General features: G+C 36.4%; 2 protein-coding genes across 2 annotated transcripts; both read right to left on the reverse strand.

Annotated features, from left to right (window-relative positions):
* Positions 1–296: 296 nt before the first annotated feature.
* On the reverse strand, positions 297–5,529 carry LOC145626555 (F-actin-capping protein subunit alpha-like). The gene is made up of 10 exons (XM_081679007.1): positions 5,230–5,529; positions 4,990–5,105; positions 4,366–4,455; positions 3,663–3,727; positions 2,997–3,158; positions 2,239–2,317; positions 2,034–2,111; positions 1,250–1,324; positions 923–958; positions 297–663 (listed from the first exon to the last, which is right to left on the reverse strand). The coding sequence occupies exons 1-10, from the start codon at positions 5,336–5,338 to the stop codon at positions 556–558; spliced, it is 918 nt and encodes a 305-aa protein (XP_081535133.1). The 5' UTR covers positions 5,339–5,529; the 3' UTR covers positions 297–555.
* A 568-nt stretch (positions 5,530–6,097) lies between these two features.
* Positions 6,098–13,481, reverse strand: LOC145626556 (uncharacterized). The gene is made up of 6 exons (XM_081679008.1): positions 13,034–13,481; positions 9,350–9,534; positions 8,566–8,763; positions 8,076–8,194; positions 7,302–7,407; positions 6,098–7,043 (listed from the first exon to the last, which is right to left on the reverse strand). Exons 1-6 carry the CDS (start codon positions 13,314–13,316, stop codon positions 6,486–6,488), a joined length of 1,449 nt encoding a protein of 482 aa, XP_081535134.1. The 5' UTR covers positions 13,317–13,481; the 3' UTR covers positions 6,098–6,485.
* Positions 13,482–15,066: the final 1,585 nt, after the last annotated feature.

The raw sequence follows: 15,066 nt of genomic DNA on the forward strand, positions 1-15,066 counted from the left end.
TCAGTTCAGTTCAGTCAATGAGAACATGCCCTAAGTGTTTGGTATAAAGCTGATTTGAAAAAGTCTTTTTTTGATTAGAAAGCTCATTTAGAAAAGGCTCTTTTAATTATTTAAAGAGAAAAATAATGTGGAAAAAATCAATTGAGGTGACGGGTGAATTGAAGTAATTTTGTCAACTACTTTTATGCCATTCTATAACAAATGCTAATATGTGTCAAAGTGGATTATGTAAATATTTTGTAGTACAAAAATTCAACATGGGGTACTTCAATAAAAACAAAGGGAGTAAAACACTATTCATGCTCAAGCAGCCTGACTTCAGATTGAATGTAATTCAAGATGCACAAGTTTTCACCATTTTTATACTAACAAATGGCATCCAATCTATCAACTATACACCTTTACATCAAAACCAAAATCAAAACAAGTAATAGCAGTGTCATCGAACAAATGATGAGCCTTGAACTGGAAAATTGGATTACAAAAACTAACTCTAGAAACTCAATTCATTCACAAAGACCGAGGAATTATATACTAGGCCAGCCTTGGCATTGGTCACTTTCGAATGTTAAGTTCCTTCGCAATATCTCTTGTTAGGCTGAATTGCATAGTGCTGTGCCAAGGAAACAAAGTTCGAGTAACTGGTAGCTTTCTCCGAAGATCCTGCCATCACAATTGTAAGAGGTCTCAGAAGTTAAGAGAGAGTTGTGAAGACAAATGAACATATATCCCAAAAATCTTTCACGTAACACCTCAACACATCCATGACTTAAATTTTGCAGATCATATAAGACCAGATATAGGAAACAACAATCAAAACAAATTTACAAAACCAGCAACAACAAGAAGCTTGGATTCTGTAATAGCTGGATAATAATAAGTTACAAAACCAGCAACAACAAGAAGCTTGGATAGAAAGTACCTTGAAAGTGGTGTCTGGTAGCTTTAAGTACGAAGCCTGTGGATGAAAAGTAATCAGCAAAGGATACAGAAAAGTAAACCAAAACATTAATTCACAAAAAAGGTGGAACGGAAAGCAAGAATATTCAATTTCAGTAAAATTTGCAATGGCAAGGGCAGCAGAACAAAGAAATGTGTTAGATCCTTTTCACTTTAAAGACACCTGAAGGAATAGGAGCCTTTCTCCCCTTCGCTGCTGTTGTTTTATATACCATTATGACCTTTTCCCTTCCACATTCTAATCTATCCAAGATTCCAAGCTAGCTGTCAGAAAATCAAATAAAATTACCTCCAGAGCTGCCAAGTACTCTGTTTCCTGATGTCGAATGATGTTGGTAATGGCTAAGGCTGAATCTTCTGGGTTCTGAAACAAAATGAAAATTACTCAGGACACAAGCAGTTTAATTAAGTGCGTAGAAGGTAAAACACAGATCAGACAGATATGCAATAGAGGCACATATTTCTCAGGATACACGACATCTTTCTTCTTGGGAAGGAAAAAGCAAAAGGAAAATAGTCATAAACACAGCTCCTGCAGCCAACCTCACCAAAGAGATCCATTTAGGAACAAGTTAACTAGCTTCAGGGCAGGGCAAAGTCTTCTTTACACAGTCAATGTATGTCCACAAGGCATATGAAATTTACAGAATATAATGGTAATATGTATAACTAAAAATCCCAATAACATTTATCCAAGTGTGTATTATGTTCACAAGTAGCACTGTAAGGTGTGTACGCCCACTAAAGATAAGCAATAGCATAGCTTACTAGGGAGATAGCTCAGAAGGATAGCTCCAAGAGTGTGACTTAGCTACATCATCTCAACGGTAGTATTATTGCAAACAGATCAACCAAACAAGTTATGAAGTATAACTCTGAGTAAGCCTGAAACCCACCGCTTGGTGAGAAGCTTTCATTAGTCAGAACAACAGGTCTTCAGAAAAGAAATCCAAGATTCTCTTCAACAATGACTAGCATACCAATCCATAGGTACGAAATGACAATGCCCTAGCCAGATATTAACATGACAACATTGAAAGAAAACAGATGAAAAATATTAAATCTTAATTTACCTGTAGTAGAGTTGAATCACTGCATTCATGATTTGCATCCAACTGAACATTTCCCTCCTCAAAGTAATGAGCCCCTACCTAAAAAAGTTAAATAAATAAGAATTTCAGAACCCATTGATCAAATTTCAAGTAACTTTTTTCATTTAACAGAAAATATGAAAATTGCCCCAAACCCCAATTCTATCCAATTGCAAGTTGCAACTACCTGCAATTTGCCTCGTATTTCCACCATTTGATCCTCATCCTTGAACTCAACATTCCATATCGATGTCCAACTTCCATTGCTGTGTGATACACCAAAGATACTTTAGATCAATCATCAACTGGAAGATAAGCTCCAAAAGCTTTCCACTTGGGGGACCATCAATTGAGATGTATCAAGAAAATATTACATGATTTGATACAGCTCTACAGAAACATATATGAAATACAAAACATATAGAAATTTAAAATCTCATCCCAACCTAAGTATAATGCAAATTACATCTTCAGTTGTTTTTTTTAGGAACATGACAATAGTATTGGATTTTAATAATATAACGAGATGCTAAGAGCTAGAGAGATAAGGGTACTACAGGCTTTCTGAGACACTAGGCGACTGCAAAATGAAATTTAAGAGCAAGGTAGCTGTTTCTCTTTCTATGCATTAGATATAAGGAAATTGCCATTTTGCACAGCACCCACAAATGTTTCTGGAAATGATGATGAATATCAAATGATATATGCTCTAATCATATATAAAAATGCAACACGCTCAAAATTTCTGATTCAAAACTTAGCATAGAGACTTCATGAACGGAGCTCTAGCTAGACCTCTAAATTTCACTGACTCGAAAACATAAGGTGGACTAGACATGTAATGCTATCCGAATTAACATCTAAAAAACAAGAAAAGAAAGGGTAAAGCCTGGAAAGCAGAGAATAATAGTAGCTCTTAAGGAAAATAAGTACAGATGAACTCACCAGAAATTATTAGGACTAAGCCTGGCGGCAGAAATAACCACAACTAACTCAAAATCAGACCCTGGTTCTTCCACATCTTTTCCCTTTACACAATAAACTGCAGAGAACCCTTTTGGATAAGCTTCACTAGCATATTTCATGACTTCAGCATCCAAAGCACATCTGTAACAAAAGTCAAAAGATAGAACTGCAGATCAACAGGAGTGATTTTAGAGTGCAATGATGAGAAAGGTTTTATATATACTCAATCCACAAGCCAGAATATCAGGGCATGCAACTTATCTAAATCAAACTTGAATTAGAATCTTGAATGCTGGGCTTTAGATACTTAGATTCAATTGACTGTTACGATAAATGAATCCAGTCCCTAGAAGAACACAAAATGCAATCCAACTGAACATTTTCTTGCATATGAGAGATATATGATCCTACTCATTCATTTGATTTGGCTAGAATTCAAGCAGTACTGTTTTAGGAGGTGGCAAGAGCCATAAATTTAAGAAAAAACAAATAACAGCTAATTAAACTTTCAATTCTATCATCACCAGCAGCTTTCAGACTACTAAGAAAAGTCCTGGCTTTACGGGTAAGTTAATACTTCAAAGCACATCTTCATTCACCATGACATTTCTTATTAGAAATCAAAGTACCAAAGTATTTAACCACCTGAATTCCTCAATGTAGGAAGATGGAAGTTCCTCGTCACTAGCAGGTCTCGCCTCTGTACAAGCCTGAGCCAGTTTAGCAAGTTATGATAATTATCATATGAAACATGTATTAAAAAGACAAGTATAAGACTATGAAGCAGAAATCAATTTGACAAAAGCTTACATGCAGACATGCTTCTATCCAATCCTTTAATATTTAAAACTAAACAAGATTAAAATGTAGCCCAAACACCCCGGGGTAATTCCTTTGTAGTAAACAAGCAAACATAAGTCAAAGGTAAGAATGACAAAGGGATAACATATTACAAAGAGCATAGACATATTTTACCATTTCCAGTTTAGGTTAGTCATAGCACAGGATACATGTGGGAGATGGGTGTCAAAAGGAACAGAAAGCTGAAAAGGAGTAATAAATGCAGAGCAATTAATTAAGACAGACTTATCAAGTTCTTTTCAACAATCCAACATTTAAGAAAAATTGAGGAAATGGACACAAGATGGTCACCCAAAAAGTCCAAGAAAATTCCAGCTTGAGATATGTAATTTCTTTCTTGATCCTTGTTCTTTTAGCGTAAAGGTGTAAACTCCGCACTACGAAGTACATCATATATATTTAAAAAAAAAAGGCACAATACCTTTGTCATAGACTATAAATTCAAAACAGGGTTAGAAAAGAGTAGCAAATGACAGCAAAGACTCACTTGTTTGACATGATCTACAATAGCAACTTGGGCAGTCCTAGGATCAAGGTACTCATTCTCAGCAACCTCACTGAATGGTGCAATTATCACCTGCAACGAAAGAAGGTCATCAATTTTCATAGACATCACAAGCACGTAACCCAGATGCAATCTACATCTTTTATCTCCAATATCGAAAAATTAACATCAAAATTCCACTATTTGACATTCTTAAACACAAATACCTCAGAATACATCTTTAAAAGCACTCAAAAACGAAAAATCGAAAGAATCAACAAAAATAGAAATAGTATAATGAGTCTTGTTTAACCAAATTAGTGACATGGTGCAACATTTCACACACATCAAACAAAAAGTAGCTCAGCAATTAAATGTCAAATCAATCACACCGATTAACACAAGAATTAAGGTTTACATCTGTGATTAATCTACTTACAGTAATTCCCTCCACAAAAAATACCTATAATTTGAGCGCAATTTCACAATGCAGCCAAATATATCCGAAAAAATTTCCAGTAATAAACCCTAAAACATCAAAAGGCTCAGCATCTAAAACACAAACCAAATAACAATAAAAACAGAATGAAAAGTAAAAAGCTCAAAACCGTCGAAAAAAACACTAACATCACCACTTCTATCAGGAAGCTCAAGACAAATCAAATGAGATTTGTTATACTGAGGAAACGCCTCCAAAGCAGCCAAATTATGCACATTATCATCCTTCAAAATCGTCTTCAAATCTATTATTAATCATCAAAATCACCAAATAAATCACAAAAAAAAAAAAAAAAAACGAAAAATCAATAACAAAGACGACGAAATAAAAAGCGACGAAAATTGGAGAGAGAAAAAAAGGAAAAAGACCTTTGAAAATGTACTGGATTTCGCCGGCGGGAGAGTTTAAGAGGAACCATTTGGCAATCTCAATCTTCTGTTTATCGCTAAGTTGAAGGTCAGAGTCATGGTCCGCCATGGAAGTTGAGCTTTCTCTCTCTATGAAAATGGATTTTCTCTCTCTAGAAATGAAAGAGGGGGGTTCAAAGGTGTCGTTGGTTTGAAGTATTGAGTGAGTCTGGGTAGAAAAGTGCCAAGGGGAAGGAAGTAGTAACGTGGGTTTCAAATGATTTCAGCGCAGAATTTGCGACACTTTTTTTTAATTAAATTATTGTGGTGAAGCTTGGGATGGGAGATGGGACTTTCTTTGTCCGTTTCAATTTTTCAAATTTATATTTTAATAATTCAGTATATAGAGGGATGGGGTCCATGTTCGTATAATCCGATATGAATAGTCAAATATGAAGTTGTACCTCCGATTTTGATTTTTATTACGTAGTATTTATATTTTGGAGTATTTTTTGTAAAATATAAAATATTCCAAAGTTACAAATAATAAAAATTGAAGGTAGTAATAGTATTGACATTAACGATCTAGATAATATGTGTATGAATTAGGCGATAAGAGAGTTGTTCAATGACAAGCTCAGATATTCTTAAGTTCCATAAATTCTTTACTTCAGCTTCTATTCTATAAAATATACTTCGTGTTAACAAGCATCCAATTGAGTATCATGCACGCTCATGAATGTCAAGCAACAGACTTGAGAAGACTCAGATTATATAAAATAAAAAATAAATCAAGCACCTAAATGGTTTTGGAAGCAGCAATATTGGTACGGTGGTACCCTAGTATCAGCTAAGAAACTCGAATAAACAAAACAAAACAAAACTCAAGTACTCAGAAATCATACACTGATACACCATATCCAGATATCCTGCCAACTACAGAAAAAATTGTCTCCAGACAAAGTAGAACAGCAGGAGAAACATATGTTTTACATTCAGAATGTTCAGCTTCAGCATCGTTCATTTAAGTTCTCTAACTTGGCATATTCCTGAGTTTTCAGGGTTGGAACTACAAACTAGGACAAAAACCCCTCTGCCTTCAGGAACAGAAGTAATAAGTTCATATCTACATCTGTCAGATAATCCTATCCTTTATCTGTACAATTTTCAGGGTTACAGTACGCTGCCACTGCTGATGACTGGGAAGAACACCAAGCCAACTCAAGGAAAGCCGCTATAACTAAAGATACTGTTAATTTTGACTTCACTACCAAGTGCTAGCATAAATTCACTTTTGAACCATAACTAGCTTCCAGGTACTGTTTCCATGCCCTTAAGGGATTCAATTGCCGATAGTCCCGGGACACAAAGTTCAACTGTTCTGGTAATACACTTCTTGCAGCAAAACCAATATAATCTGTGGAATTCGTGAAACTCTGGATTCTAGACATAATGCTGCCATTAGTAAACCTAGTCCCTTCATCGAATTCATAAATAGATTCCTCTTGATGTGATCTAATCACTTCTTCATTTTGCCTTTCTAGTTCAGACCTTTCTGAGTCATCTTGAGATGATATATAATTATTCAGGCCAAATGACTCCCAATCAACCTGCTGCATGATCTCAGCAGCTCGGTCAATTCCCTTTAAGGCATATTCTTTAATTTGACGAGGTTTCTCAAGGGCCAATTTGTCCACCTGGAGTTTCAGTTCATTCAGTCTCTGGCCTATCCTTGTAGACACAGCATCATATGAATTCCCTCTTGATGCAAGATCTGTTTCTTCGGCATTAAGCAAATCATCAAACTCCATAGGATCGCCAATAAGTACAGTCACCTACATAATTCCACATGCAGAAGCTGTTATTACTCATACCAGCAAAACAAATCAACAAGAAAACAGTTGCACAAGTCAATGGTATAAGGAAATGAAACTGCACTATTATTCTCAACATAGCATAACAAACAAAGAATCAATGCTATTGCATTAAACCCTCAACAAAATAATTATTGTTCTTTGGTTTTGTTGGATAAGCGACTAGATAACACACTACATGATGCATACAAAATCTGCAAAGAGCTAAGTTTAACTTACGGTCTTGCCAATCCTTGGAAAGCTGGCTCCAATAGGTATAATCTCTTGCATACCAGTATGCACAAACGGGACTACAATTGGTGTTTTGTCAGCATCCAACACCAACCTGTAAAGGAAAAATCACACACAAAAACTATTTAGAATCCTGTCATATTCAGAAGTATAATGTACGAGTGCAAACTACCCATCCTCATTACCCTTCCCCACCCCACCCCCCCCCCCCCCCCAAACACCGCAAAAAAACTCAAAACATGCATGTGAAGAGCATGAAAAAATGAGATGCAATGCTTTCTTCTCAAGAAGTATATCATTTACGAGTGTAATACATACTTCAGATTCATTATTAGAGGTTTCATATCCTAATATACTAGTCTGAAATCACTTAACAAGGAGTCCATATGCAAAGCCAATTTAGATGTCCATTTCTTCAAATCCAACTTCTCCCTTCACCTACATTGGTAACTGTTTACAGCATGAATCAATCGAAGCACCTCAGTAAACTTTTCAAAAAAAAAAAATACCCCTAAGGGAAAACCCAATGCAGAAAAGGATATTAAAATGCATTGTAAGAACTAAAGATCTTTATGACATTTTCATTAATTCTTTATCATACTTTCTACTTTCTCACGAGTTAGTACAGTTTCATCTTTACTATGATTGCTTATTTTCTTTTTAGGGGAAGGGGCAAGTTGATATTATGAAGATCCCTCACAGCAATATGAAACAGAATATCAAGACTACAAAGTTTATAAGCAACTGGCATAAAGATCTGACCTCCCAACACCCCTCTTGGCTGACCCAATAGTTTTCCCACCATCTCGTGAACGGCTACCTTCAGGGAAGATGTGGACCCATCCGCCATTATTTAGTTTAGATATAGCTGTGTCCAGGCCCTGGAGCAGGCAAAGCCACAGATAAGTAAAACAAGATGGTACAATATTGATCATACACTGTACAAATTACATTACAGTAACAAATGATTTACTTCCTCTGTTTTTTTTTACTTGACCTGTTTTTTTTTTATCACGCTTGCCAATGCAAAACTTTAACGGTCAATAACTTTATCTCCATAATTAAAAAATATAAAAGTTATATATTATGATACTACTTATTGAGACAAATTCAAAATGATCCAACATAAATATGTTTTTCTTTACATATTATTCACAAAACACGGTCAAAGGAGGGGTGGTGAATAGTGTAAAAGTCAAAGCGGGTCAAGTAAAAAAGAACGGAGGAAGTACTATTTAGGAAACTGGTATACCTTCTGGTATATCCCATCACCACGAGAAACTGGCAAAACCTTTAATGACTTGAAGAATGCAGAAGTGACTGGATTTTTGAAGCATCGATCACTCGCACAGAGGGTCCATCTTAAGTTTTGAGCATCCATGAGAACACGTGGAGGAAGCAACGATGCAATCACAAGTGGATCATCCATAGAAGCAACATGATTACTAACCTGCAACGCACAAGGCAATTGAAGGCCACATCAGATCATATTTCTTCCCCTTCTTATAAAGAACCCTCCCCCACTATGTATAGAGCTACAGATATACAACTATATACTTCAAGAAATCTTATTACCTACGAAATAAGGAAGAATGCATAATTTTAACCATAAATGATGATTTATTGACTGGTATACATGATTTTTTGGCTCATCAAGCTAGTAAGGCCCATATAAAGAAAGCATGAGTCCATGATAAGCCAGCATGGGTGATTTTTCTAAAAATGTCGTGCCAACAGCAATCTTTTACTCAACATCACAATAAATAAAGCATCTGCAAAGTACAACAATCAAATTTGTTGTGACTTTTACTATGAGCAAATTTAATTCTAATTTGTTAATAGATTATCTTCTCAGTATAAAGCAAGAAACCAACATAAACAAAAGACCATCATGCACACAAACACACATCATCCAAAACATTCAAATCAAACCTCAGATACAACTCTCTAAATGTAACTCATGAACAAGCGTTCACACAATGGCTGGAAGGAAATACTCTAGGCAGTAAAGGAAGATAGAAGGAAATGGTACAAACTGTTATCAGAGGCTTCTCTTTAGATTTATTCTGCACAGCGCTAAGTAACTTATCTGCACCATAAACCTGGACACGGTTGAGTCCATGCATAAATACATGGCAAACATTCCCAAGAACAGGTACTGCCACAGCCTGAACCATGCGGGTGATAGCTGACTCTTCTTCAGCATATATATCCCTTTTAACTGCATACATTCAAATTTTTCACGGAATTAACAAACGATTACATACAAATCCATATCTCAACTTATATATAAGTGCATTTTAGTATATTGATTTGCAAGTGATGGAAATGTAATTAATACACAATTTCCATTACATATTGTTTGATATGAGGGGTGTGGTAACGCACTCCATTTCCTTAAGGTAATAATTATCACCCGCATCACCCTTTCTAACCCTGTGGTAAGTTGGTAACTAAGTTTTACCCTCCTCATATCCTCAATCCTTAATTTTACATAAAAGATAATTATCTTTCTTTATACTAAACAACAACAACAAAAAAAAAAAAAAAAAAAAAAAAAAAAAAAAAAAAAAAAAAAAAAAAAAAGGTAGCGGTTAGCATACCCTATCTCCTCTCCAATATTTTACTTCCCAACCTTATACGGTTATACCAAACATCCACGAAATATGATCAAGCATTCAACACTAATTGTATGTTTGGAATGAATATTGGGAAGAAAACAAATAAGAAGGAGAAAGAGTAACATTAAGTGTTAGCTTTTTTTGGGGGGTAAGCATAATAAAAGAAATTTCTTGTGTCAAATTGCAGATTGAGGAGGGAAACAAATTTGTTATCATAGGGGTTAAAAGGGTAACAAATGGAAGTTATAAAATCAATCAATCAATCAAAGCCTTAATCCCAAAAGTGGGGTCGGCTAACATGAACCAAATTTGATTATTCCGTGTAGTCATCAACATAAATCTTTCTCCTCCATCCCTTACGATCCAAAACTTCATCCTCACGTAAATCCATGCACTTCATATCCTTCCTCACTCCTTCCAACCAAGTCATCTTTGGTCTCCCTCTTCCTCGTTTAATCCCTCCATGGTCCCACTCTTCCACTCTTCGCACCGGTGCACCCTCGGGTCTCCGTCTTACATGTCCAAACCAACGCAGACGATTTTCCCTTAATTTATCTACAATGCCCGCCACACCTACTTTCTTGCGAATAACCTCATTTCTGATTCTATCTCTTAAAGTGTTTCCACACATCCACCTTAACATGCGCATTTCCGTAACCTCCATCTTTTTAATATGCTCTTTCTTAGAAGCCCAACATTCTGTACCATAGAGCAACACTGGTCTTATGGCAGTCCTGTAGAATTTTCCCTTCAACTTTAAGGGAATGCTGCGGTCGCATAACACTCCCGTGGCCGCTCTCCATTTAAGCCACCCTGACTTAATCCTGTGGGTCACGTCTTGATCAATGTCACCATTCTTCTGGATGATCGACCCTAGGTACTTAAAACATTCACTCATGGTCAAATCCTTTCCATCCAAACTCACCACTTCATTGCTTGTCCCCCTCTGAGTGCCAAAACGACATACCAAATATTCAGTCTTACTCCGACTTAGCTTAAACCCTCTAGATTCCAACCTTTGCCTCCATTGCTCCAACTTGACATTAACCCCATCCTTAGTCTCATCCACCAAAACGATATCATCTGCGAACAGCATACACCATGGAACCTCATCTTGAATTGGTCTAGTTAATTCATCTAGAACCGTTGCAAAAAGAAAAGGGCTTAATGCAGACCCTTGATGCAATCCGATTGTAATAGGGAAATCTTTTGTCAACCCTCCGCATGTCCTCACATTTGTTGACACATCCCGATACATATCCTTAACTAGGTCTACATACCTTCGTGGGATACCTTTCTTCAACATTGCCCACCAAAGTATCTCTCTTGGCACCTTGTCATATGCCTTCTCTAAATCAATAAAGACCATATGAAGATCTTTCTTCTTTACCCTATAAAACTCCATCATTTGTCTTATCAAATGGATTGCCTCCATAGTAGATCTCCCAGGCATAAAACCAAATTGGTTATCTGAAATGCTTGTGCATGCCCTCAACCTTTGTTCAATCACCCTTTCCCACAACTTCATAGTATGGCTCATAAGTTTAATTCCTCGATAGTTAGAACAATCTTGAGCGTCTCCTTTGTTTTTATAAACCGGGACCAAGGTGCTCTTCCTCCAATCTTGTGGGATCCTTGTAGCCGTCCATATCTTGTTGAAAAGGTTTGTTAACCAATCAATACCAATCTTACCCAAACACCTCCACACCTCTATCGGTACCCCATCAGGGCCAACCGCCTTCTTAGGTTTCATCTTCCTCAGTGCAATCTCCACCTCTACTCTCCTAATCCTTCGCACATACTCCATGTTGATTTCTTCATCACTCATAGAGGTATCTCCTATCACAACTCCATTACTTCCATTAAATAATTCATCGAAGTACCCCTTCCACCTGTCCTTGATGCCCTCCTCTTGCACTAGGACCATTTGGTTCTTATCTTTGACACACTTCACCATGCCAATATCCTTCCTTGCCTCTTGTCTTCTCTTTGCCATCTTATAAATGATCCTTTCTCCCTCCTTGGAATCAAGCTTTTCATAAACCTCCTGATATGCCTTTTCTTTTGCTTGGCGAACAGCTGCCTTTGCCTTACTCTTAGCCTCCTTATACGCTGCAAAGGTTTCATCACTCCTACATTTTCCTAAGGCTTGATAGCATTCCCTTTTTTGCTTAATTACTGCTTTCACCTCTTCATTCCACCACGAAGTATAACAAATGGAAGTTATACTTTTAGGAAATAAAGTGTGTTACCACACCTCTCATACTAAACAATGAGTAACGGAAACAATTAATTGATTCCATTTCCATCACTTAAAACAGTGTAACACTTGGAGCATGTTTAGTATGAATATATATGGAGCTGAAAACAGAATCACTGAAGTATTCCAGTCATAGACTTATAGGTAGTTGTATAGTAAAAGTTTCAACTCAACTACCCTCCCCCAATACATTAGTAAAAGTTTGATTACACAGACTGTTACCATCCTCAATTTCCCTCGTCCCCTTCTCAATTGATTCCATTCCTATCCACCGTAATACCAAACAATCCATCAAACGGTTATCGTTACCCTTACCCTCTCTCACTCGATATCATTCCAATCCGGTTCCTTCATCCACTCCAAATACACCCTAAATCTGCCCTAATACATACCCTCTCTCACTCGATTTCATTCCAATCCGGTTCCTTCATCCACTCCAAATACACCCTAAATCTGCCCTAATACATCTAATCACGATCGAATTTTACCACATACTTTGTAATAAGTTCATAAAATAATTAATAAAACCACATGATTTGAGGCAGCCTAATTTATACATTATGTTCATATTACTAATGCAACATATTAGTTTCATTTACTTCGTAGATCATCATCAGCTACAAAAATTCGATACAAAGCTAATCAAATCAAAACAAACATCAATTCAACGCATAATCAAACCAAATACACCTTTAACCTGACCTAAAAATATCCAATCATGATCAAATTCAAGCACATAGCAAGTTCATTCAAAACTAATCAAATTAAAACATACAAACATCAATCCACCGCATAACAAACCTATCAAACTAATCTTCAAACTAAAATCACAAACTTACCTCGTTTAATGCGAGAGAACGCAGAAGAAGGAGACGCAGAGGTTGAGGAGGAGAGAGAATTACGACGGAAATCACGAAAGCGATGAAACCAACGCTTAACAGCGGAGGAAACACGGCCGTCAACGGCGGAGGAGAGAGAATCACGGCGACGGTAAAGGTGACGATCGACGGCGACACGGAAGCGTTGGCGGAGCTGAAGCTGCAAGAAGCGAGCATTGGATTTGAGAAGATCGCCTCTGTCGAGGAGATGGTGGTAGTGATACTGGTATTGTTGGCCCACCATTTCAATGGAGGAGAGAGAAAATCTGAGAGTGTGTTTGTTTGTGTGTTTGGAGGGGAGAGAAAGAGAAAGAAAGCGACGGTGGTTTAGGTGTTGGAGGAAAGTGATTGGAAAAGTGTGATAAAATGCGCCGGGGAAAAAGGTGGAGTCGTGCGCATGATAGGGGAGATATTTAGGTTTTGGATAAGGGAGGTTCAAGGTTGGTGGAAACATTGGGGCCCACAATTTAGAGGTTGATTGGATTTTTTTTTGTTTTTTTTAATCTTTGGATATAAATTCCCTCTGTTTCATAATGATGTTCATATTTACGAAAATCGATGCAAGTTTTTATCCATCTAACACTAACAATAATTATAAAAGTTAAGCTTGGTCTATTGGAAAAGATTGGTATAGTGGAAAATATTGCACCTTCTAATCTTGATGTTGGAGGTTTAATTTCCACTAGAGGCACTTTGAAGGTGGGGATCCCTTATCTTTTCCTCCCCACTCTTAAATTGTCTAATACGCAAATATCGAACCAATAAATTGTGAGGGTTGTCCTTACCATAAAAAAAATGTAAATGTGTATGTTGGTGAACAAGGAAGGCCTAATGTCTATGGGTTCTAAATTAAGAGGTAGATTAGTAATTTAAAGTTTGATTGTTTGATTAAAAAAAAAAAAAAGGAAAGTAAGCATGTGGGTGAAAGTGAAAGGAAAAGTCTTTTTTATCGACTAATAGGCTAATAGCCACTTGAAAAAAGAGACAATAGTCACAAATCTCGCAATACAATATCGTTCCAGCTTACAAAGTTACAAGTTACCAATGGGGCAAAATGACCCAATGGTACGATTTAACTGTTGAATGTTTGAATGGTAGTACATGCAGCATGCTCTATAGTGGATATTGGCCATTGGGTAAATGTGAGTTTAGTTGTTATAAAATCTATTCTTAAGCTTTTTTTTCCCACCTTTGTGAGATTGATTCGAAATACTTTATACAATCATATAATAGTCATCCTGATATGCTCATTAAAAGGTTACATTACAATAAGAACAACAACTCGTGTTCAAACTCAAATGATATCTTGAATCTGATCGAAAAAGGTCAACCTTATGATCTCAAAGTTATAAGGTGAATTCCTTACTAACCACACCAAGCCACGCTTCATTTAAGCGTTACATAGCTAACCTTATGTTCAATCTATATAGTTTCCCACAAGTGGAACTTAATACATACATAGTTGATCGCTTATGAGAAGTACAGAGTATTATATTTGGGTCAATTACTAATATTTAATGAACCTATAGGGTCACACATTAACAAGTATAAATCTGATATGCATAATTTAGGGATAACAAGCTAATTTTATTAATAGAATTCAACCATCCTGGCTTTTACTCCCGATCAGCAAAAAGCCAAAATTGTTGCTATTAATTATAAAAATTTTGATTACTCATACAAGCAAGCAATTCAGTGAAAAGAATAGATGTACAGTACACATACAAATTAATACGGAGTAATTTATATACAGAGTATCTTACACTGCCTTATTGTTGAACTTGAAGCGTTCAGAAAATAGAGCTTACATCTAAACGCTAAACCTTATTTTTGAATGAGAAATGACCTTGACGACAGTCAACAGTCTCAACACAGGAAGATCTGATAATTTGGGGAGGTACCTCCCACGTTAAGGTAGTTAACATCCACAGCAAGTTCTCCAAATTTTTCTGTTAGGATCAAGCAACTTATTCAAATGACTTTTACTTTTGAGA

This window comes from Chenopodium album, chromosome 4 (genome assembly GCF_948465745.1).
Source record: "Chenopodium album chromosome 4, dcCheAlbu1.1, whole genome shotgun sequence".
Classification (NCBI taxonomy): Eukaryota; Viridiplantae; Streptophyta; class Magnoliopsida; order Caryophyllales; family Amaranthaceae; genus Chenopodium; species Chenopodium album.

Excerpts from the sequence above, each read along its gene's own strand:
- LOC145626555 (XM_081679007.1), bottom strand. The coding sequence starts at position 5,338 with ATGGCGGACCATGACTCTGACCTTCAACTTAGCGATAAACAGAAGATT. Across the intron at positions 5,106-5,229 it reads AATCCAGTACATTTTCAAAG|ATTTGAAGACGATTTTGAAG; the intron begins GTCTTTTTCCTT and ends GATTAATAATAG. Across the intron at positions 1,325-2,033 it reads GTGATTCAACTCTACTACAG|AACCCAGAAGATTCAGCCTT; the intron begins GTAAATTAAGAT and ends ATTTTGTTTCAG.
- LOC145626556 (XM_081679008.1), bottom strand. The coding sequence starts at position 13,316 with ATGGTGGGCCAACAATACCAGTATCACTACCACCATCTCCTCGACAGA. Across the intron at positions 8,764-9,349 it reads AAGAGAAGCCTCTGATAACA|GTTAGTAATCATGTTGCTTC; the intron begins GTTTGTACCATT and ends TGTGCGTTGCAG. Across the intron at positions 8,195-8,565 it reads GTGATGGGATATACCAGAAG|GGCCTGGACACAGCTATATC; the intron begins GTATACCAGTTT and ends TGCCTGCTCCAG.